At 36.0% G+C, this 21,579-nt stretch overlaps 1 protein-coding gene and 1 pseudogene across 1 annotated transcript; both read left to right on the plus strand.

Moving 5' to 3' along the window:
* Positions 1 to 1,295: 1,295 nt before the first annotated feature.
* On the plus strand, positions 1,296 to 7,415 carry LOC148587460 (uncharacterized; annotated as a pseudogene).
* Positions 7,416 to 10,741: 3,326 nt separating this feature from the next.
* LOC132177760 (uncharacterized) lies at positions 10,742 to 21,422 on the plus strand. The gene is made up of 13 exons (XM_059590209.2): positions 10,742 to 11,075; positions 13,223 to 14,360; positions 15,036 to 15,242; positions 15,341 to 15,570; positions 16,566 to 16,640; positions 17,188 to 17,259; positions 17,339 to 17,437; positions 17,568 to 17,639; positions 17,714 to 17,828; positions 18,818 to 18,886; positions 19,210 to 19,552; positions 20,069 to 20,195; positions 20,547 to 21,422. Exons 1-13 carry the CDS (start codon positions 10,938 to 10,940, stop codon positions 21,018 to 21,020), a joined length of 3,159 nt encoding a protein of 1,052 aa, XP_059446192.2. The 5' UTR covers positions 10,742 to 10,937; the 3' UTR covers positions 21,021 to 21,422.
* The last annotated feature ends 157 nt before the right edge of the window (positions 21,423 to 21,579 follow it).

A 21,579-nucleotide genomic window follows, 5' to 3' on the forward strand; every position in this document is an offset into this window, starting at 1 on the left:
CGCTTAATTTTTGAGATAACTGATAATTTAACATGGTATAAGAACCAAAGGTCTGGGATTGAATTATGACTCCATCAATTTACCCCCATTTGAATTAAATATTTCACGTGTTGAGCCCACACGTGAAGGGGAGTGTTAAAGTAATAATTAAGTAATTAAATTTAAGCTTTTAGGAAAACTGATGACCTAACAGATGTAACATTTGCTACAAATGAATGCAAAGAATCTATGCTTTGCAAATTGCCTGTTAAATTCCACATGTCCCCATGTTGTCACAGATTATTCTTGCGAAATCGCTATCTTAAACATACCCTTAATCCGTCAAGAAAAACTTAGCTGCATGATTATAGACTTAGTATTATCACTTGAAAATTGCTACAAATGAATGCAAAGAATCTATGCTTTGCAAATTGCCTGTTAAATTCCACATGTCCCCATGTTGTCAATAATTTCCAAGTGATAATACTAAGTCTATAATCATGCAGCTAAGTTTTTCTTGACGGATTAAGGGTATGTTTAAGATAGCAATTTCGCAAGAATAATCTGTGATTTTAAAAAATATCGGAAAACGTAAGGTGTTTGACATTGCGATTTAAAAATCACTTAATCTAAAATAGGAAGAAAAAAAAAATCTGCAATTTTTAAAAGCAGGCTAATGGTGCTTTTCTGAAAAAACGCGAATTTAAACCAAAATCACGATTTCGCATAACAAATATTTTATAAAAATATATTTTTTAACATGTTTTACCAAACACCTTTACGATTTTAAAATGTAGCGATTTCAAAAATGCAATACTAATAGTCACAAACAGATCCTAAGAATAAATCCAAGAAATGTAGACCATGAGAAATAAAAACGACGTAACTTATCTCATCAATACCAAGACTCTTCCCTTCAAGTCCTCTTCATGCAAATTGCTTGTTAAATTCCTCATTCTAGATGGTCTAGGACTTGATAAATTGTAGAATGCTTGTTTTTCAATTCCGTGATGCTTGACTTTGTAGGTTTTGTTTCATATTTAGCTTGATTTTCCCTATAATTAAGATGTAGATGCCGTATATATGGAGAATATTGTACTAGCAAGGTGGCCTAGAAACGTGATTTGCTTACATAATACCTGTGAACGATTTGAACTTTTAATCACTGGAAGATGGTTGGTTCAGAGTGAATTCCATCGTTTGAATATTTATTTGGTATGAATTATTATCTTTTTGGGTCCTAATAGTCTAAGTAAGTGAGATTGATGAATCATTCAAATCATTTCCTTTTCTCTTCTTGGTAGAAAATTCAAATCATGGCATTCAGGGATTATCGCTTGAATTCATCTGGAATATCGCTTGGAGCTGAGAATTCTGCTTCCAGTCAGTCCCAGCTGGTATGGCCTAGGATGTCTCAGACTGATGTTCAGAGGTACACTAAAGTGTTTGTGGAAGTAGACAAAGACAGAGATGGGAAAATCACTAGTGAAGAAGCCCGCAATTTATTTCTGAGTTGGTGATTGCCCAAATTTAGAACCATTTCTTCATAGCAGCTTTTAGTCCCATGATGATATTGTTCTCACCATTACATATTATTTATATTTGTCAGAGATCTTAAAGCAGTTGTGGGACTTATCTGATCAGGATAATGATAGCATGCTTTCTCTGACGGAGTTATGTACTGCCCTGTATTTGATGGAGCGGTATAGGGAAGGGCTTCCTCTTCCAGCAGTGCTTCCAAAAACCATTTTTGATTTGGCTACCCCTGGCCCAACCATGACCAACTACAGCAATGCGGCATGGCTACCTACATCTGGTACTCTTCCGCACTATGAATCATTTAGTGTGTTGAAAATTATTAGAACTAATAGTTAATCTAAATAGAGAAAGAAAATAGATGAAATACAGAGATTTTATGTGGTTCGCCTTATGGCCTACGTCCACACATTAAAGTCTTTTCTTGACTATATCTTTCATATTTACTTTGATCGTGTACAACACTCTATTTATAGATAAATAATATGAAGTCACTTCTACTTTTACATTAACAACAATAAAGTTAATTTATAGATAACTATTAACTCTTGAGTTCTTTGTCTTTTGAGTTATTGTAACTCTTTGTCTCAATAAAAATGAGCCACTATCATTACTTTCGTATTTTTGTTGCAGTCCCTCACCCTTAGGTTGAAGTGCCACTGGCCAATAAGCAGAAGTCAAAAGTACTCATGTTGGATCAACACAGTGTAAATCAACTCAGTATAGAGGAGCAAAACTCACTCAACTTAAAGTTCCAAGATGCAACAGGGGCTGATAAAAAGGCACTTATTCTATCTTTGTTTCTTACGTCACTTCTATTCTTGAGCCATTTTACCTTTTAGGTTCCCCTACCCTTTAACAGTGCTAAGCATCCTTCTGACTCATTCCTTTTGTCTTTGTAGGTAGAAGAATTGGAGAAAGAAATTTTGGATTCTAAACAGAAAATTGAGTTTTTCTGTGTTAAAATGTAGGAACTTGTGAGTATTAATGTTCTTTCTTTTCGAAGCTTATATGCCATTGGATGTGTGTACTTGTGATTGTTGTTGTTAGGGATCTAAATTTCTTTTTCACTTTGGTGCAAGGTTCTATACTAGAGCAGATGTGACAATCGCCTTAATCAGATTACAGAAAGAATATATGCTGATAAACGTGAGGTATATTTTGGATGCAGTAGTGCTCGTGTATCTTTCTTCATCTTTCTTTTATATAAGGGAAACTTCAATATTTTAAACCCTCTAAACTATTGCGCATTTTGAAAAGAATATAAATTTTAAAATCTCTTAATTTAACCCCCTAAATTTACAATTTGAGTCAATTGACCAACTCCATCAGATTTAGCAGTTAAATTCTAACAGCAATACCTAAAAGACCAAAATACCCATCGATTTTTTTTTTTTAATTTAATTTGAATTTAAGGATAAATTTGAAATTTTATAAAAAAGTTAGGGGTATAAACATCATTACGTCACTTCTAACGACTAAAATCTGACGGAGGGGGTCAATTGATTGAAATTGAAAGTTCATTAGTGTAAATTGAGAGTTTTTGAATTTTGAGAGTCTTTTCAAGACACGTGATAATTCACAGTTTAAAGTGAAGTTTCACATTTATATTATGTTTTCAATGAACAGTATTTGAGCTTCAGGTTGAGTCCCTAACCAAGAAATATGAAGAGAAATACAAACAAGTTGGAGATGTAGCCTCCAGGTTAACTATTGAAGAAGTGACATTTTGCGATTTACAGGTGTCCATTACTTCTTTTCATGATTTACCAATAAGGGTTGTTCCACTCGTTATATTTACCTAAAAAATCTTATGCTATTTATTTTAGGAGAGAAAAATGGAGCTATATCAGGCAATTGTCAAGATGGAACAAGATGGTAGGGCTGATGATGCTCTTCAGGTATGTTTAACAAATGTGTCCCATGCAGGTCTTCTCACAACTTTCTCAAGTCCATTTGTGTTGTTACCGTGTACAACAATAATGAATAATACAAAATCGAAAAGAGAAAGATTAAGAGAAAGTTGAGACACAGATTTAACGTTACTCGACAATGTGCCTACATTCACAGAGAGTGCGGCTATATTTTTCTATTAATGATTCAGGGTTACATCATAACATATATATAGGAAAACCCTACACCCTAATTGTACGGACGTATTTTAGAAATCCCCAAAATACCGCGTACCCCCGCTCCGCTCCCATCTACTTGGCCTTCCACTGATGTTCTAATATGAGCCACTAATTCCAACAATTTGCAACTGCAATTTCAGGTTCGTGCTAATCGTATCCAATCGGATCTGGATGAGCTAGTGAAAGTTGTAAACGATCGTTGCAAGAAGTATGGATTATGGGCAAAACCAACAACATTGACTGAGCTTCCCTTTGGTAAGTTTTTATTTTTATTTTTGTTGTCCCTTAAAACCATGTTTGAGTCCTTTTTGGATTGCTAATAAGTGGCCATATGCACTTGGCAATGAAACTTTTCACACATACAACTCATTGCGTTTTATAGGGGATGAAAATTATTCCTATTTCTAACTGATAAGAAGCTTTCTTCCTGTTTAATAGGTGCGAATTATTAATTGCCATCTCCCCATTTTGCTTGTGAAATAGTAAACGACATAACAAGGCTATATTATGATTATTGAAAAGAAATGGTGTTGTATGATTGGACATTGCTGCCCAAATCATTATATATTGTTTCCCTTTCTTCTGGGCTTTAGTTGATTTAATCCCAGTGTAGTACTATTCATCCTTTTGGGATTGTCCTAGGTTTGCCTTCTCTGTTTATTACATTTTTTACTGCTTGAAATTTGTAATTGTGCTCTATTGCATTCCGGTTACCTAAAGTTTGTTTTTTTTTTACTGTTATTTTTTAGGTCGGTAACCTGGCATCCAAGAAGGTGCTGCTCACTGGGATGAAGATTGGGATAAGTTTAAAGATGAAGGTATGCAAAATAATTTCACATAGGATTGAGGTAGTCTTTAATGATGTACTGCAGTATGGTTTTAATGCATGTGGTGGTTCTGTTCTTGAGAATTTTTAATGGGATGTAATATTCGTGTTGGTTCATGCATAATTTCTATTACGTGAGTGATTTTGCAAACACATAACAGGATTAGAATTTAGGTTATGAGGAAACCTAAACCTTAGATTTTAAGAGAACTTAGACCTTTTAGATTTTAAGGAAATCTAAAACCCATTTTTAAACTCAAGGATTGATATTAATTCTGCCTACCCTTTATTAATTGATCACCCTTTAAATAAGGGCCTCAACTGGTATATGAATCAAAGTAGAAGACTTGAGATAAACTCCGACTCTAACATGGAGATAAAGTCTTAATTAAAATACATAATTGTCAACATGACATATCCCACGTCATGTATTATCATAACATTTTTCAATTTTCAGGGTTCACTTTTGTCAAGGATCTTACTCTTGATGTCCAAAACGTCATAGCACCTCTAAAGGAGAAATTTAAATCAATTAGGAATGAAAAGGCCTTCACAGCAGAGAGTCCAACAATTGCTTCTTCACCTAATGCTAATACTAAGTCAGAAAAGCCTTAGATTATGGATGAACATGGTGTTGAAAATGGCTCGGCATATATCAAAGGTGAAGATGACTCGGCAAAAAGTGCTCCTAGCAGTCCAGCAATGCGGAGTGCTAAGACCAAGAGAATTTCTAGATTCTAACTTTGACAAGGCTATAGGTTCAGATGCCTCACCCCGTGATAAAGATTATCAAAGGTATTCTTCTATAATTTCTATATTATAGTTTTCCATGTAGTAAATTTTGCTTGGTTGACACCTCTTGATGCAACAAACATGATTTTGACATTATCAAAGATGTATTTTTTATTTTGAATTGTCCATAGAGATTTGTATTTCTTTTCTTTTTGAAGTTATTGTTTCCTCACTCCCTGTTGATTAATGATGCATTTTAGTCAACAATGTATCATATTGTTCTTATTAGTGATGGACCTATGTCAACTACTTGTTACATAAATGTTAACGCGCGCGCGCGCACACACACACACACACACACACATATATATATATATATAAATGGTATTCTCACAGAGAATATTTAATGCCCTATTTTCATGTCAAATGCTAATATTCAAGTACTTGACAAGTCATTAATCTCGTTGAATATATTGTGAAATATATTGGAGAGTGGAAGAATGAGAGAGAGAATAGAGAGCAAAAGCATCTAATGGACTACATTGTATTGAGAATGATAATATTGAAGTGTTACAGAGACATCTATTTAGAGAGAGACTATGAGTGATAGGCAAGTAACCTAGTAGACTATGAAAAGGTAAACCTAATAGGCTAAGAAAACCCTAGAATCCATAAGGAAGTAAATAACCCTAGAATAATATCTAATATATTCTTAAGATCCTCCCTCAAACTCAAGGTGCAAGCTTGAGTTTTGGTAAAAGGAAGGGAAAGAAAGAGTTGAATTCGCCAAAAAAGCTGCTTGTGCCAGAAGAATTGCTGGAGTGACGCCATAAAAGTTACTAGTCTGCAATAGTGGATTTTGCCGTTGTGACTGGCATTGACTGAATTGAGCCATGCATTTAAGCTAGAGCTTGGTTCACTTGGTCGTTGTTTGACTTGAAAATCATATACTAGTAATGAAGTAGCTGGCCTAGTCGGCTGAGTGGAGAGAAAAGGGTTGTATGTGACCCAAAACCCTTGGTCTAGCTCGCCTAGTCGGCTGAGCTGAGAGAAAATGGCCGGTTAAAGCGGCTAATCATGCCTAAAACCCTTGGACCGTTGAAAGGTCTGACTCAAAAATTATGACTAGTAATGGATCGATGGCCTGAGGAGAGGCTGCAATGACCGGTGATGGTTGTGGTTGGGAAGGCATGAGAGGGCCGGTTGAAGGGGGTTTGTTTGGCCCGAAAACCCATGGACCTGATGAAAGATTGGTCTGACCCGAGAGTGCTCACCACAAGAAGATTAAATTGGGCTGAACTGCGCAAAAAAAAAGGCTGTGGAACCGAATTGAACAATGCATGAACCGACTTGAATCGGATAAAACAAATCGCCTTAACTTGATGAAGAATCTCATTTTGTGCCATATAGAGATGCCAAAACTAAAAACAGACCACAAATATGAAATCAAGACAAAAAATTGAGTAGGAAACACCTGGTCAACTTTTGGAGTGGCCAAAGTCAATGGTCAACAATCAATTCTATGAGAAGTCAAAGTCAAAAGTCAATCGGACAAGAGACTGACGTGGCTCTTGGTCTATAGACTTGGAAAGACTTTTGAGGCTATTGGCAGCAGAAATTTTGGCGGCGCTTGATGTAGGGCGACAAGATTGAAATTTGTCAAAAAGAAAACGCTAGAAAAGACGTTTATTGAAGGCCACTTTGGTACCATGTTGAATATATTGCTAAATATATTGGAGAGCAGAAGAAGGAGAGAGAGAGAGAGAGAGAGAGAGAGAGAATAGAGAGAACAGAAGTATATAATGGACTACATTGTATTTAGAATGATAATATTGAAGTGTACATTACGTAGACTTCTATTTATAAAGAGACTATGAGTGATAGGCAAAGTAACCTAGTAGACTAAGGAAAGGTAAACCTAGTAGGCTAAGAAAACCTTAAAATCCATCAGGAAGTAAATAACCCTAGAATACTATCTAATATATTCTTAACAAATTTGTTCGCTTGTTGCCCCTTCTAGGCTTTAAGTTTAGTAGCCTTTAAAACACCAATTTATGTGTTGGTTAAATTGAAATGTTTTCTCTTGGTTAGCCCCTCCACTTGATGCAATCCAAATAATCTATATACCTATGTCTAAATGATACATTTTGTGCAGTGATGAACCATCCCAGGGACCTTTTGACACTAATGATGATGTTGACTCAGTGTAGGGCTTTAATTCAATTAGAACTTCCATGGTATGCAAATTCTACACCATATTTCTTGATTGGCACCAAATCAACCATACCCACACCCTCCATGCAAAAAAATTTTATTCTACAGCTTTGTCTATCGAGGCTGTTGAACTTTATGTTTTGGTCATTAGTCTGCTGGGTTCTTAGTGAATATGCTAATATAAAAACGCATTGTCTAACACAAATCATTAATTGCGTAGGAGACCAAACAAGAAAGAAATGGAGATTACTATTTCTTTGCAGCTGGGGACTTTGGTCTGAATCCTATAAGAACGGGAGCACCAAACTTTGGTCTTGACCCTATCAGAACGAAGTCACCACAGGCATGTGGCTTTTTCCAAACCAAGAGTGCATTTAGTTTTGACGATTGAGCTACCTCTTGAAGATGAAAAACAACATTACTTAAAAGTTATACAGCATCCAATGCCTCATATTTTAATTATTTAATCTGACTTTTTTTTTTTTTTGGCTCATTTTTGCCATAAAACACTAAAAGCTTAATAAATGTGTTTAAAATTTTTCGAAGAAACTAATATTCACTCAATTCTAATTATTACTCTATTTGCAATATTCTTTTAATGTTTCAATTTTTATAGTGTTGTGTGTCCCTCTCAATTTAATACTGCGATTACAATATCTCCCTTTCGCAACCCAAAATGACAAAACTATCCCTAATTTACGATTTCTTGAATTTTTGTCTTCTTTTTTTCTTCATAAAATTAGAATATTGGAAAGACAATGTAAATAGGGTGGTAGTTAAAGGTGGTAAATATAGTTTCCCCTAATTTTTTCTTGATTACTTCCTACTTATATTCAAATTACTCTTTGTATGCTACTTTTATTTTATGTAAAAATGATCAAGACAAAGGTAATTCATGACAAGCAATAATGTTACGAATAATCACTACAAGAAGAATTGGAATGAATTTGGATTATGAAAGAATACTAAAACAATCAATAATGACATAAAATTGTCATTGCCAAAACGATTTTTTGGAATAATAAATATGATAAAATGCACCTATATATTATTTTGTGGTTTAGATTATTTGAATTAATTTTCTAGGTTTTCAAACATTTTAAAATGACAATTAATGATATTGCCTTGATGTTAATTCCTCTCCCAAGACTCCAAAGATTCTAAGACTGGTGGTTTTCCCAATTTTACTATTTTAGCATAAAAACAAACCTAATTAACACCATATGACTATAATTTATCAGAGAAAAAAATGAATGAAAATTGGAAATGCTTGAATTTATTAGTCATTTGAAAGCTGCAAAACAACAATAATCACTCAGCCTGAGTATAGATCAATGTACCCCACCATTTCCAATAACTAGCATGAGGTTGAGTTGAACTTAGCATTCAAACTGCTATAATCAATCTATTTTCAAACCACTCTCATCTCATTGATCAAATTCAGTGAGTCAATATATATATAAGAAGAAACTACTATTACCCTAATCAAATTATTATCTTATTTGTATGTTTTTAAATTTCAAAAAGAGTAACTCTTTCGGTTACTCTTTTCATCATGATTTTATGTTAAATCTTAGGCCCCATTTGTTTTAGTGTAAAATATTTTTTGTATTTTTTGGTGTTTGGTACAACGAAAAATAATAGTAAATGGAAAATATTTTTGGTATGACCGAAAAATCCTCTTTAATTTATGTAAAATGGTTTCAACTTTTGAAAAGCGTAAACTATTTTTCGAGTTTGAGCATCTTATTCTCAAGTCGACAATTATAACCGAGAACATCGTCGAGACCTGCCAGGACTTCATTGGGCTACAGTCGGGACCCAACAAGGACTTGGTTGGAACCCCATCAGAACTCGATCAGGATATTGTTGGGACCCAATTGGGACCATGCTAAGACCCAAGCGGGGACCTGGTTGGTTCACCAGGATCTGGTTGGGACCTGTCAAGACACGGTCGGGACTCGCACACGAACTGGCCGAGCCACAATCAAGACTTCATTGAGACCCATTTGAGACCTTGCTTGGACCCAGTTGAAACATGATCGAGACACTATTTGAACTTCACTGATACCCGATCGAGCCACTCTTGAAACTTCACCGGGACACAATTGGACCACCATTGGAACTTCACCGACACCCGATTAGGGCCCCTCTTAAACTCGGTCAGGATTCACTAGACTCTACAATATTACCATTGGGACCTGGTCGGGACATTATAGTAATTTAAAGTTTAATATGATTGAATGAATATATATATATATATATATATCAATGAAATCACTTTTCAAGAAAAATGTTTTATTTTAAAAAATATTTTTTGACGAAAAAACATTTTACGTTGAAACAAACAAAGACTTAATGGAATAAGCTAAAATGACCAAAACACCACTTCATGAAATAATAAAGAATTCAAAAAAGGAACCCATGGTCTGAGGTTAACAAAGACTTAATGGAATAAGCTAAAATGACAAAAACACCCCTTCATGAAATAATAAAGAATTCAAAAAAGTAACCCATGGTCAGAGGTTGGGCCAGTTCAATGATTTTCTTTTAATATAATGGCATAGTTGTATTTTTATAAATTATACGAAGATATAACATATATTTTACATCAAGTGATGTGTGAAACAAGCTAGTAAAATAGTAGGGAACATTGCAACTTTTAAAGTTTGAGAGAACATTACAAATATAGTCATATTTTAAGCGGGATAAATATAGTTTTTCCAAATATAACAAAGATAGATAAGATGATAGTCAAAGACAACTTAGTAATCAAATTGCTGATAAGTGGTTAGAAGAAGTGAGAATGAGTAGTGCTAGAAACGGTACATTTTTATCTTACAATGCTCATGTAGCAGTCTTAACCAAGTTACCAACCATTGGATCAGTCTTTGTTAAACAATAAAATCAAAGAAATGATTGGAAGTGTTATATCAACATTTTAAGATAATAATGAAATAAAAATATAATTTATAGTATTACTCAATTAGGAATTACATTAATTTGAAGAACTAGATATAATAAATCTGAATGTGGAGATAATTAGAAATATTTAAGAAATTACCACTAAAGAATCAGCACAAATTACAATTGAATTGAGTACTACGGGAAGCCATTATTTTTTTTTGTAATTTCATTTTCAAGAACTAGAAAAACAAGAAGAAAAAAGAAAAAAACCCGGGAAATTCCTAATGGGCCGGTGAGTGGGCTAATGGTATGGAAATATGACGATAAAAGGAGGGTATTTTAGTCCCTTAAGAACAGAAATTAAAAAGTAAAGACATCGATCATTTTAAGCTTCAGGTTTGTGGTTACTGTCTGCATATCGTTCTTTCTTTCTTTTTCTTGTAATCGACCGATTTTTCATAGAAACCGAGGCCAAAAGCCATCATTGAATTTGTTCGGCTGCTTCGCAGGAGTAACATTTCTGATGCGCGCGCGCTCCTATTGGAGTTAATTCCATGCTCTGATCCGCGAGAGTCAGAACGCGATCGGGCGGAACTGTTGAATCCACGCACATGGCGTCGGCGCCGAATGTGGATCTCTTCGATGCGTATTTCCGTCAGGCCGATTTGGACCGCGATGGTCGTATCAACGGCACCGAAGCCGTCGGCTTCTTCCAAGGCACCGGTTTGCCGAAGCAGGTTCTTGCGCAGGTAACGCTCTCTCTCTCTCTCTTGACGTGTGTTTGATTTAATTTGAATTGGTAGTGCTATGGATCGGATTGATTAGGAGTTTTAGTCTTTGAGTGGTCTAAGGTGTTAATGATAGCTTGGGGTTACGTGATTCTGTAATTGGTGCTAGGGTTTTTCGATGCTTAGTTCGATTTTCGAATTCGTTGTGACAAATTGGGGTTTGATTATAATGGATTTTTATTACTTCTACGTTGTGCTTTGCTGTTAATCTATTAGGGCGCGTTATTGAGAGTACTTTGTTGAACTGAGGTTTTGAGGGAGATTGTACTAGCAAGGTGGCCTAGAAATGTGATTTGCTTACATGGGGTATGAGCGTTTTAGTTGGTTATGTAACAATGTAGAAGTTCATAGTACAACACTCAGTTTGTGAATCATAATACCTGTGAACGATTTGAAATTTTAATCACTGGAAGATGGCTGGTTCAGAGTGAATTCCCTCGTCTGAAGTAGGGAGTGTGAATATTTATTTAGTATGAATTGTTATCTTTCTGGGTTCTAATAGTCTGAGTAATTTATATGCACAAGATGTAAGCAGGATAGTAACCGAGATTGATGTATCATTTTTGAGATTGGATGTATAATAGTTGTGAATTTTCAGTGGACTGGGAGCAGAATTATTTTGTTCTTTTTCACTTTTGCTTAATCATTTCAAGAATGTTAACATTGGAATTATGTTTCACATACAACTACTTATCAAAAAAAGTTATTTGTCACTTACAACTCATACAAAGGACTTGTAAAGAAGAACCATATAATTCATATAATAGAAATACTTCAAAATTCAAATCATGTCGATCTCTTCTTGGGTAGAAAATTTTGATATGCATAGAGAGAATTAGAATTATAACAATCACGATACGTTATTCCAATGATTGTCTTTTTCTTCAAAAAAAAAAAAAAAATGATTGTCTTTTTTTCTCCTTTTAAATTGGTAAAAATAGATACTTGTGTCATAGGTAAAGATTCCTGGTGGTCGAAGTAACAACTTGGGGATATCCTAGAGAATATACTTTGGGTCTTAGTCGTTTTTGAGTAAGTGGCTTTGGAGGTTTATTTTGGAAAGGAAGAGCCTTTGGTGAAGGGTGGTGGGCATAGAGTATGGGTTTGATTGGCTGATTGGTGTACTTTGGAAGTGAGGAGATCATATGGGGTCGGTCTGTCGAAAATTATAGGAAGGTGTGGCCCAAAAAAAAACAATGTGTAGGAATAAGGTGTCTAAGGGCTTTGGGTATGGTTGCAGGGTGCAGTTCAGGCATGATGTGTGGTATGATGAGCCTCCTTTTCTAACATAGAAGAATCAAAATGTTAAATCAGCTGATTGTAACAGTCCTTCTGTAGGTGTCCTACATTGTAGCTCCAAATTTTGGAGGTCTCTTTACGATTGGGAAGCAGACCTGTGTTGAATTTTTTTGCATGCTTTTTTAAAGGATCGATGTCTATGGGGTTGGAGAGGATATGCGAGGGTGGCAGAATGATAACAGTAAAATATTCGAGGTTCAATCATATCATGAGGTACTTCTAGGATGGAGCAAGAGGACTTGGAATTGGATAAGTTGTACTCCTACTAGGGGTTGGGTTTTTTTTTTTTTGGTTGGTATTGAAAGCTACATTTAGAAAGTTCTTATAGGGACAAACTTGCTTAACAGAGAGCAAGTTGTGATGAAGTGTATATGTGCACTAGAGATGGTCGTCTCTTATTGTATTCCTGGAGAATATAATGCTATTTCATTTTTTTCTTGTGATGAAGTGTATATATGCAAGAGAACTGCAGAGTCCTTGGGTCCTTTTTCATTCAATAAAATGGGTTTTAATGAGTTGGCATGGGGGGGATTAAAAAAGTACAATAGCTTGGAGTGATGTGCCATGTGATAGAATTGCCCGTGCATTATGTCAAGTCTTCTTTTTTGTGGAGTGTTTTTATTTATTTGCAGGAGTGGTGCTTTCTTAGTCCACTTAAGTGCTTAGATTTTCTTTACCGTTAACCTAAGTGCTTGTCAGCTTAACTTTCTGTTGAAGAAAACAAAGACAAAATTATGGATGGAATGAACTTGAGAAGTAGATGATTTATTCAGCTTTAGTTCATGGTGTCATCTTATCTTTATCTGCAGATATGGGCGATTGCCAACCAGAGCCAGAGTGGTTTTCTTGGTCGGGCAGAATTCTATAATGCCCTTAAACTTGTCACTGTGGCACAAAGTAAGCGAGACCTAACACCTGAAATTGTGAAGGCAGCATTATATGGCCAAGCTTCAGCTAAAATACCTGCACCAAAGATTAATTTTACTGCTACACCTGCACCTCAGTTCAATCCTTCGGTGGCTGTGCCTACCCCTCAGGTTGGTGCTGTTACTCCAGCATCCTCACAAAATCCTGGGTTCAGCGGACCAAATGTGCCTCCAAATGCGGGTGTGAACCAGCAGCATTTTCCTTCGCAGGCAAGTCAGTTGATGAGGCCTCCACAAACCATACCTGCTTCTGCTTCCCACACGACGCAGGGTGTTGGCATTCAAGGATTACCTGGTGGAGGCACTGTGACTGGGCCTCGTCCTCCGAACTTGAGCATGTCAAGTGATTGGGTAGGGGGAATGACAGGTGCAGCTTCACCAGAAACTTCCTCACAAGTACCAGTCAGTGGGATAAGTCCCTCAACAACTCGTGGCGAATTTGGGCTGCAAACATCTGGATCGACTGTTGCACTGCCACCTAGACCACAAGCAACATCTGGAATAAAGCCATCAGGACCAGCTAAGGATTCTAAACCATTGAATGTGTCTGGAAATGGGTTTGCTTTTGACTCAATTTTTGGAGGTGATGTTTTTTCTGCTACTTCATCTCAACCAAAGCAAGATTCTTCTGCACATACAATTTCTCCCGGCAATTTGCAGACCTCATCAACAATTGTTCCAGTATCTGCTGGGACTAAGCCTTCTGTTAGGCCAAGCGCATTTGATTCTTTGCAGAGTTCACTTACAAAGCAACCTGGTGCTCAGCTTCAGCAGCCCCAGTCACATGAGAATCAGAACCAGAAGGTCTCGACACAGACTAGTTCTGCATCTAATTCATCTGGAATATCGCTTGGAGCTGAGAATTCTGCTTCCAGTCAGTCCCAGCTGGTATGGCCTAGGATGACTCAGACTGATGTTCAGAGGTACTCTAAAGTGTTTGTGGAAGTAGACAAAGACAGAGATGGGAAAATCACTGGTGAAGAAGCCCGCAATTTATTTCTGAGTTGGCGATTGCCCAGAGGTAGAACCATTTTTTTGTTAGGGAATTTATCTCTGGGCTTTATGCCATTTACTAATTTGGTAATGTGGTTTATCAAAGTTTGCTATTTATCGTATTATATTAGTCCGAGTGTGAAACAGATACAATTATTTAAAGCTTCCATTATCTGAATCTCTGAGTTTAGGTTGCTGTGGATTATTATTTTGTTGTGTTTCCCTGTTAAGCTTCCTACTGGTCTGTTGATTCATACTATTTAGTTTATGGCTTGAAGCGCTGAATTTCCCAATAGAATAACCCAGATCATCTGATATATGACTTTAGTGTAGGAGCTTGGCTACTGGGTCACCTATTGTGTGTTTTATGTGCCGTAGAATCTCTTCTGTGGTTACAGTCATCAGATGTTGGAAGCCCTCATGAGTTTGCGCCACCTCCATCTTATGAGACTTGTTGTATTAGATGGCTCACTATCACGTACCAAATAAAGCTGTTGATGTTGCTATTTAAAATTTTTAACTTGATAGTATTTTCTTCCTCCCCTCTGGAAATAGTGAACATAGCTTCAGTGCTGATCTAAAGCTAGATCACCTTTTTTGCTCTAATTTCTTCCACATGTGTCATGCAGATAATTTCTTCATGGCAGCTTTTAATCCCATGATGATATTGTTCTCACCATTATATATTGTTTATATTTGTCAGAGGTCTTAAAGCAGGTGTGGGACTTATCTGATCAGGATAATGATAGCATGCTTTCTCTCAGGGAGTTCTGTACTGCTCTGTATTTGATGGAGCGGTATAGGGAAGGACGTCCTCTTCCAGCAGTGCTCCCAAACAGCATTTTTGATTTAGCTACCCCTGGCCAAACCATGACCAACTACAGCAATGCAGCATGGCGACCTACATCTGGTACTCTTCCGCACTATGAATCATTTAGTTTATATCAACTGGCACAGTTTGTTGAAAATGAGCCCCTATCATTACCTTCGTATTTTTTTTGTTTAAAGGTTTTCAACAACAGCAAGGGATGCCTAGTTCTGGTGCTCGGCTCATAACAGCTGCTGGTGCAGCGAGGCCACCAAGGCCAGTTGCAGTCCCTCAGGCTGAAGTGCCACAGGCCAATCAGCAGAAGTCAAAAGTACCAGTGTTGGAGCAACACCTAGTAAATCAACTCAGTACAGAGGAGCAGAACTCACTCAACTTAAAGTTCCAAGATGCAACAGAGGCTGATAAAAAGGCACTTATTCTATCTCTGTTTCTTGCATCACTTCTATTCTTGAGCCATTTTACCCTTTTTGAGTTTTTATTTTTTAATTTTTAATTTTTTAATTTTATATTTGCTATATCTATGGATATAGAAATTAGGTATTCAAATAACACTTGGTTACTTCTAATTCTCCACTTGATTAAAATTGTACCCTGCTTTACTCATAAAAGAAAAAATGTATTCTGCCCCTTTCATTACTATGATTTTGATGTGAATAAGGACAAAAGGTGAACAAGTAAAGATTTCATGATCAACCAGCAAGAGAAACAAGTTTTCAACCATAGTAGGCGCTTGATTTATTCTTTCTTCTTCTTTTTTCCGTATTTATCCTTTGTTTTTTTTGTTAAAAAAAAAAATAAAAATCAATCTATGTCAGTTTGTTAAATTTTGTTTTTTCGTTCCTTCATGTATTATTTTCACTTTGAAGCCTATACTTCTCAACCTCTTTATTTAGCAGCAAAAAATATCTACATTTAATATCAAAGTGCTGTTTAGCTCTCCCAGATTTCTGTGTCTAATATTTCACAACCATAGTGTCTGGTTTTTGACTTTTTACGGGCTTATGGTTACTTACAATTTACCCCCACTCAAGCTTCTGGATTTTCTCTGACATCAACATGTCAAATCATTTGGTGACATGGTCTTTCAGCCATGAAGTTATAACTTTCAGTTTTCCCCCAAATTTTTACTTTTTTTGCTTTTATTCATTCTTCCAATTTGAAGGCCTACATCAAGGTAATATTAAACCTCCTGTTGTGACATTGAACTTCCTAATATTAGTTGGCAATGATTAGCCACCTTAAACCGAGTCATCTCTGGATGTGTTTAGGGCATGGCTTGGGGCAGACTTGAGCAATTTTTTTTTTTCTTTTTTGGCAGCTTTTCTATTTTTACCAGGATGTTATGTTCCTCTACCCTTTAAGGGTGCTAAGCATCCTTCTGACGCGATCCATTTGTCTTTGTAGGTGGAAGAACTGGAGAAAGAAATTTTGGATTCTAGACAGAAAATTGAGTTTTTCCGTGTTAAAATGCAGGAGCTTGTGAGTATTAGTGTTCTTTCTTTCTTTTCGAAGCTTATATGCCATTGGATGTGTGTATTTGTGATTGTTGTTGGGGATTTAGGCATTATATGTTGGTAAGTGAAAGACCTCTATCTCAGAAATGTCAGTTGCTTATGATTAATCAGCAAAGGGAGCCACTCATCACATTATGTAGCTTTTGCATACGTGAATGAATGACATTGATGTAGATGCATATGGATGTGAATCAGCACTACATAGATAACAACAAAAATGAGGAGCTTCCAAATATGCAATTTTCTGCAGACTAGTGTTCTGTTAGCATGTGATACTGCAGTTAAGATCCAGCAAATGCATGTATTTAGTGGTATAATCCACTTCATCTTCTTCATAAAAAAAATCCACGTAGTGTGGTAATCTTTTTGTTTGTTAACCATTTCTTTTTCCCTGGACAGACTCCCTGATTGCGATCTAGATTAAGCTGGATCAACTTCGTAACGGCATCATGTTTCTTACTTTCAACTTATATGCTTATTTTACCTGAATTTCGTTTTCACTTTGGTGCAAGGTTCTATACAAGAGCAGATGTGACAATCGCCTTAACGAGATTACAGAAAGAACATCTGCCGATAAACGTGAGGTATATTTTGGATGCAGTGCTTGTGTATATTTCCTCATCTTTTATATTATGTTCTCGATGAACAGTATTTGTGCTTCAGGTTGAGTCCCTAGCCAAGAAATATGAAGAGAAATACAAACAAGCTGGAGATGTAGCCTCCAGGTTAACTATTGAAGAATCGACATTTCGCGATTTACAGGTGTCCATTACTTCTTTTCATGATTGACCTATAAGGGGCGTTCAATTGGTCATTCAAGTATTAAAAAATGTGTCATTATGCTGTCATTTCTTTTGTATTTACGTAAAAAATCTTATGCTATTTATTTTAGGAGAGAAAAATGGAGCTATATCAGGCAATTGTCAAGATGGAACAAGATGGTAGTGCTGATGGTGTTCTTCAGGTATGTTTAACAAATGTGGTCCCATGCAGGTCTTCTGATAAGTTTCTCAAGTCCATTTGCTACTGAAATTTCAGGTTCGTGCTGATCGTATCCAATCGGATCTTGATGAGCTAGTGAAAGCTGTAAATGATCGTTGCAAGAAGTATGGATTACGAGCGAAACCAATAACGTTGACTGAGCTACCCTTTGGTAAGTTTCTGTCATGCTTTCCCCGTGTTGTTTATTCCCTTTACCCAATTAGGCAGTCTCCAGTCATCTTCCGCATTTTTAGCTTTGTACATTTTATCATGTCTCTCTTTCATTTTTTGAGGATGAAAAGTATTTGCTAACCTCATAACTCATGGGGAATTATTGCTTGAAGCACGTTGCAGTGTAAGTAACAGAAGTGGGCAAATGCTTTTGATACTATAGGATATTAATATATAACTCTAATTGAAACCTTTGAGAAACCAATTTCAATAATAGAATATTTGTGCTTGAAGTGGAAATTGTATATGGATCAAGAAAGTTTGGTAGAAAATTAAGACTTATGGCAAACATGTTTTTTATTAACTTACCTAGCATCAAAACTGTTCTTTAGCTTTTCCCAAGCTTTTTCTGAAGCAATTTTATGAAGTAGAATGCAACCTTTTAGACAGGGTCCTTAACGTTTGTCATTTTTTTTTTATTTGTCCCTCAAACCATGGTTGAATCCTTTTTGGATTGCTAATAAGTAGCCATGTGCACTTGTCAATGAAACTTTTCACACATACAACTCATTGCTTTTTTCCATAAACACAAAAAAATAATAATTTTACAGGGGATGAAAATTATTCCTATTTGTAACTGATAAGAAGCTTTCTTCTTGTTTAATAGGTGCGACTTATTAATTGCCATCTCCCCATTTTGCTTGTGAAATAGTAAACAACATAACAAGGCTATATTATGATTATTGAGAAGAAATAGTGTTGTATGATTTGACATTGCTGCCCAAATCATTTATATATTTTTTCCCTTTCTTCTGGGCTTCAGTTGATTTAATCCCAATGTACTACTATTCATCCTTTTGCGGTTGTCCTGGGTTTGCCTCCTCTGTTTATTACATTTTTTACTGCTTGAAATTTGTAGTTGTGCTCTATTGCAATTTCGGTTACCTAATTTTTTATTTTTTATTTTTTCTTTTTATTGTTATTTTTTAGGCTGGCAACTTGGCATCCAAGAGGGTGCTGCTGACTGGGATGAAGATTGGGATAAGTTTGAAGATGAAGGTATGCAAAAATAATTTCATGTAGGATCGAGGTAGTCTTTACTTTTTTTTTTTAAAAAAAAAAAGAAAAAACTTGTAGAGTTATTCGTGGTGAGCCATGTTAAGTGGTATTCATCTATCATTCATTGCTACATGATAGTACACAAGAAAAGTGATTTCGGTATTTATTCAATGATAATGATCATGCACATTTTGGTACTGCCCATTTGTCAATGATGTACTGCAGAATGGTTTTATATATGATGCATGTGGTGGTTCTGTCCTTGAGAATTTTTAATGGGATGCAGGATTCATGTTGGCTCACGCATAATTTCCAATTTTCAGGGTTTACTTTTGTCAAGGATCTTACTCTTGATGTCCAAAACGTCATAGCACCTCCAAAGGAGAAATTTAAATCAGTTAGGAATGAGAAGGCCTCCACAGCGGAGAGTCCAACAGCTGCTTCTTCACCTAATGCTGATACTAAGTCAGAAAAGCCTCAGATTATGGATGAGCATGCTGTTGAAAATGGATCAGCATATATCAAAGGTGAGGATGACTCGGCAAAAAGTGCTCCTAGCAGTCCAGCGATGCAGAGTGCTATTGAAAGTCCAAGAGAATTTCCAGATTCTAACTTTGACAAGGCTATCGGTTCAGATGCCTCACCCCGTGATAAAGATTATCAAAGGTATTCTTCTATAATTTCTATATTATAGTTTTCCATGTAGTAAATTTTGCTTGGTTGACACCTCTTGATGCAACAAACATGATTTCGACGTTATCAAAGATGTATTTTTTATTTTGAATTGTCCATAGAGATTTGTATTTCTTTTCTTTTTGAAGTCATTGTTTCCTCATTCCCTGTTGATTTATGATGCATTTTAGTCAACAGTGTATCATATTGTTCTTATTAATAATGGACCTATGTCAACTACTGGTTACATAAATGTTGGCACATATATATAAATGATATTCTCATAGAGAATATTCAATACCCTATTTTTATGTCAAATGCTAATATTCAAGTACTTGACAAGTCATTAATCTGTTTGTTTGTTGCCCCTTTTACGCTTTAAGTTTAGTAGCCTTTAAAATACCAATTTATGTCTTGGTTAAATTGAAATGTTTTCTCTTGGTTAGCCCCTCCACTTGATGCAATCTGAATAATCTATATACCTATATCTAAATGATACATTTTGTGCAGTGATCATGGTGGCACTGGGTCTATGTTTTCCGGTGATAAGAGTTTTGATGAACCACCCTGGGGAACTTTTGACATTAATGATGATGTTGACTCAGTGTGGGGCTTTAATGCAAGCAGTACTTCCAAGGTATGCAAATTCTACACCACATTTATTGAATACTCTATTTAACACAGAACTTGTCATGCGACTATCATGCTACAAACATGTCCTTGTAAGTTCGTTTGAATGATATTTTTATATAAAATATGAAAACATTTATTGAAGGGAAAAGCTGAATAAATGATGCAACGATCATGCTCCAACCATACATTTCTTAAATATTTCATAGCTTGATGTTGCTTTCTTTACTCTTGATTGGCGCTATATCAACCGTACCCACACCCTCCATGGTATAATTATATAAGGTAGTACAAAAAGGTTTTATTCTACAGCTGTCCATAAAAATGCCTTGTCTAACACAAATCATTAATTGCGTAGGAGACCGAACAAGAAAGAAATGGAGATAACTATTTCTTTGGAGGTGGAGACTTTGGTCTGAACCCTATAAGAACGGGAGCACCAAACTTTGGTCTAGACCCTATCAGAACAGAGTCACCACAGGCAGGTGGCTTTTTCCAGAAGAAGAGTGCATTTAGTTTTGACGATTCTGTTCCTAGCACACCACTCTTCAGTTCAAGCAATTCACCACATAAGTACGACGGGGCAGGGCCCTCTTTTGACAACTTCTCAAGATTTGATTCTTTCAGCAGCACACAAGACTCTGGATTTTTTGCCCCAAGGGAAACAGTAGCACTATCACGATTCGATTCCACTCGCAGCAGTAGAGACTTTGATCAAGGTCATGGATTCCCATCCTTTGATGACTCGGATCCTTTTGGATCCGGGCCATTTAGAACGTCGCTGGAGAATCAAACTCCTCGGAGAACCTCTGATAATTGGAGTGCATTCTAGCTTTGGTGATTATGCACCCTTATCTGTATGTTTCCCAGCCTCAAAATCTTCCTGAGCGCCGTTTTTTCCATGATGCTGTATTGGGAGTGGTTTGTCTTGGTATAATTTAGTTTCCAATACCACCGAGTGCTTGTAATGTATTTTTTGTATTTCTTCTTGTGTATCTTCCACTTTCTTTCTTTCTTTTTTTTCTTTTTTTCCTTTTTCCTTTCAATTCTTTTTTCTTACATTTTTTTTTTTTTTCTAGCTTGTTGGGTTGATTTTTTTTTTTTTTTCTTTGGCAGTCTCAAGTCCTGTTAGAAGGGATATCCAAAAGTATTTTTTATGACACATATTGAGGAGTATGTTCTTGTCATCAAGGACTTAAATCTGTGAATCTTGAATAAGATTTTTGGTTGCTGATTTTGGGCCTTGATAAACTTCAAGCTATCTTTGTTTTTTTCTCTTTTTGGCTAGTAAACTTCAACCCATCTCATTGTGGAACCAGATCCTCTTCAATCCATTTTGGACCGGAAATGATCTGGTTCGGCTATGATTTCTTTAAAGAAATTCTAGAGCT

The sequence above is a fragment of the Corylus avellana genome, chromosome 2 (genome assembly GCF_965113065.1).
Source record: "Corylus avellana chromosome 2, dhCorAvel1.hap1.2, whole genome shotgun sequence".
In the NCBI taxonomy this organism is placed as follows: domain Eukaryota; kingdom Viridiplantae; phylum Streptophyta; class Magnoliopsida; order Fagales; family Betulaceae; genus Corylus; species Corylus avellana.

Excerpts from the sequence above, each read along its gene's own strand:
- LOC132177760 (XM_059590209.2), top strand. The coding sequence starts at position 10,938 with ATGGCGTCGGCGCCGAATGTGGATCTCTTCGATGCGTATTTCCGTCAG. Across the intron at positions 17,640-17,713 it reads GTGCTGATGGTGTTCTTCAG|GTTCGTGCTGATCGTATCCA; the intron begins GTATGTTTAACA and ends CTGAAATTTCAG. Across the intron at positions 17,829-18,817 it reads GTTGACTGAGCTACCCTTTG|GCTGGCAACTTGGCATCCAA; the intron begins GTAAGTTTCTGT and ends GTTATTTTTTAG.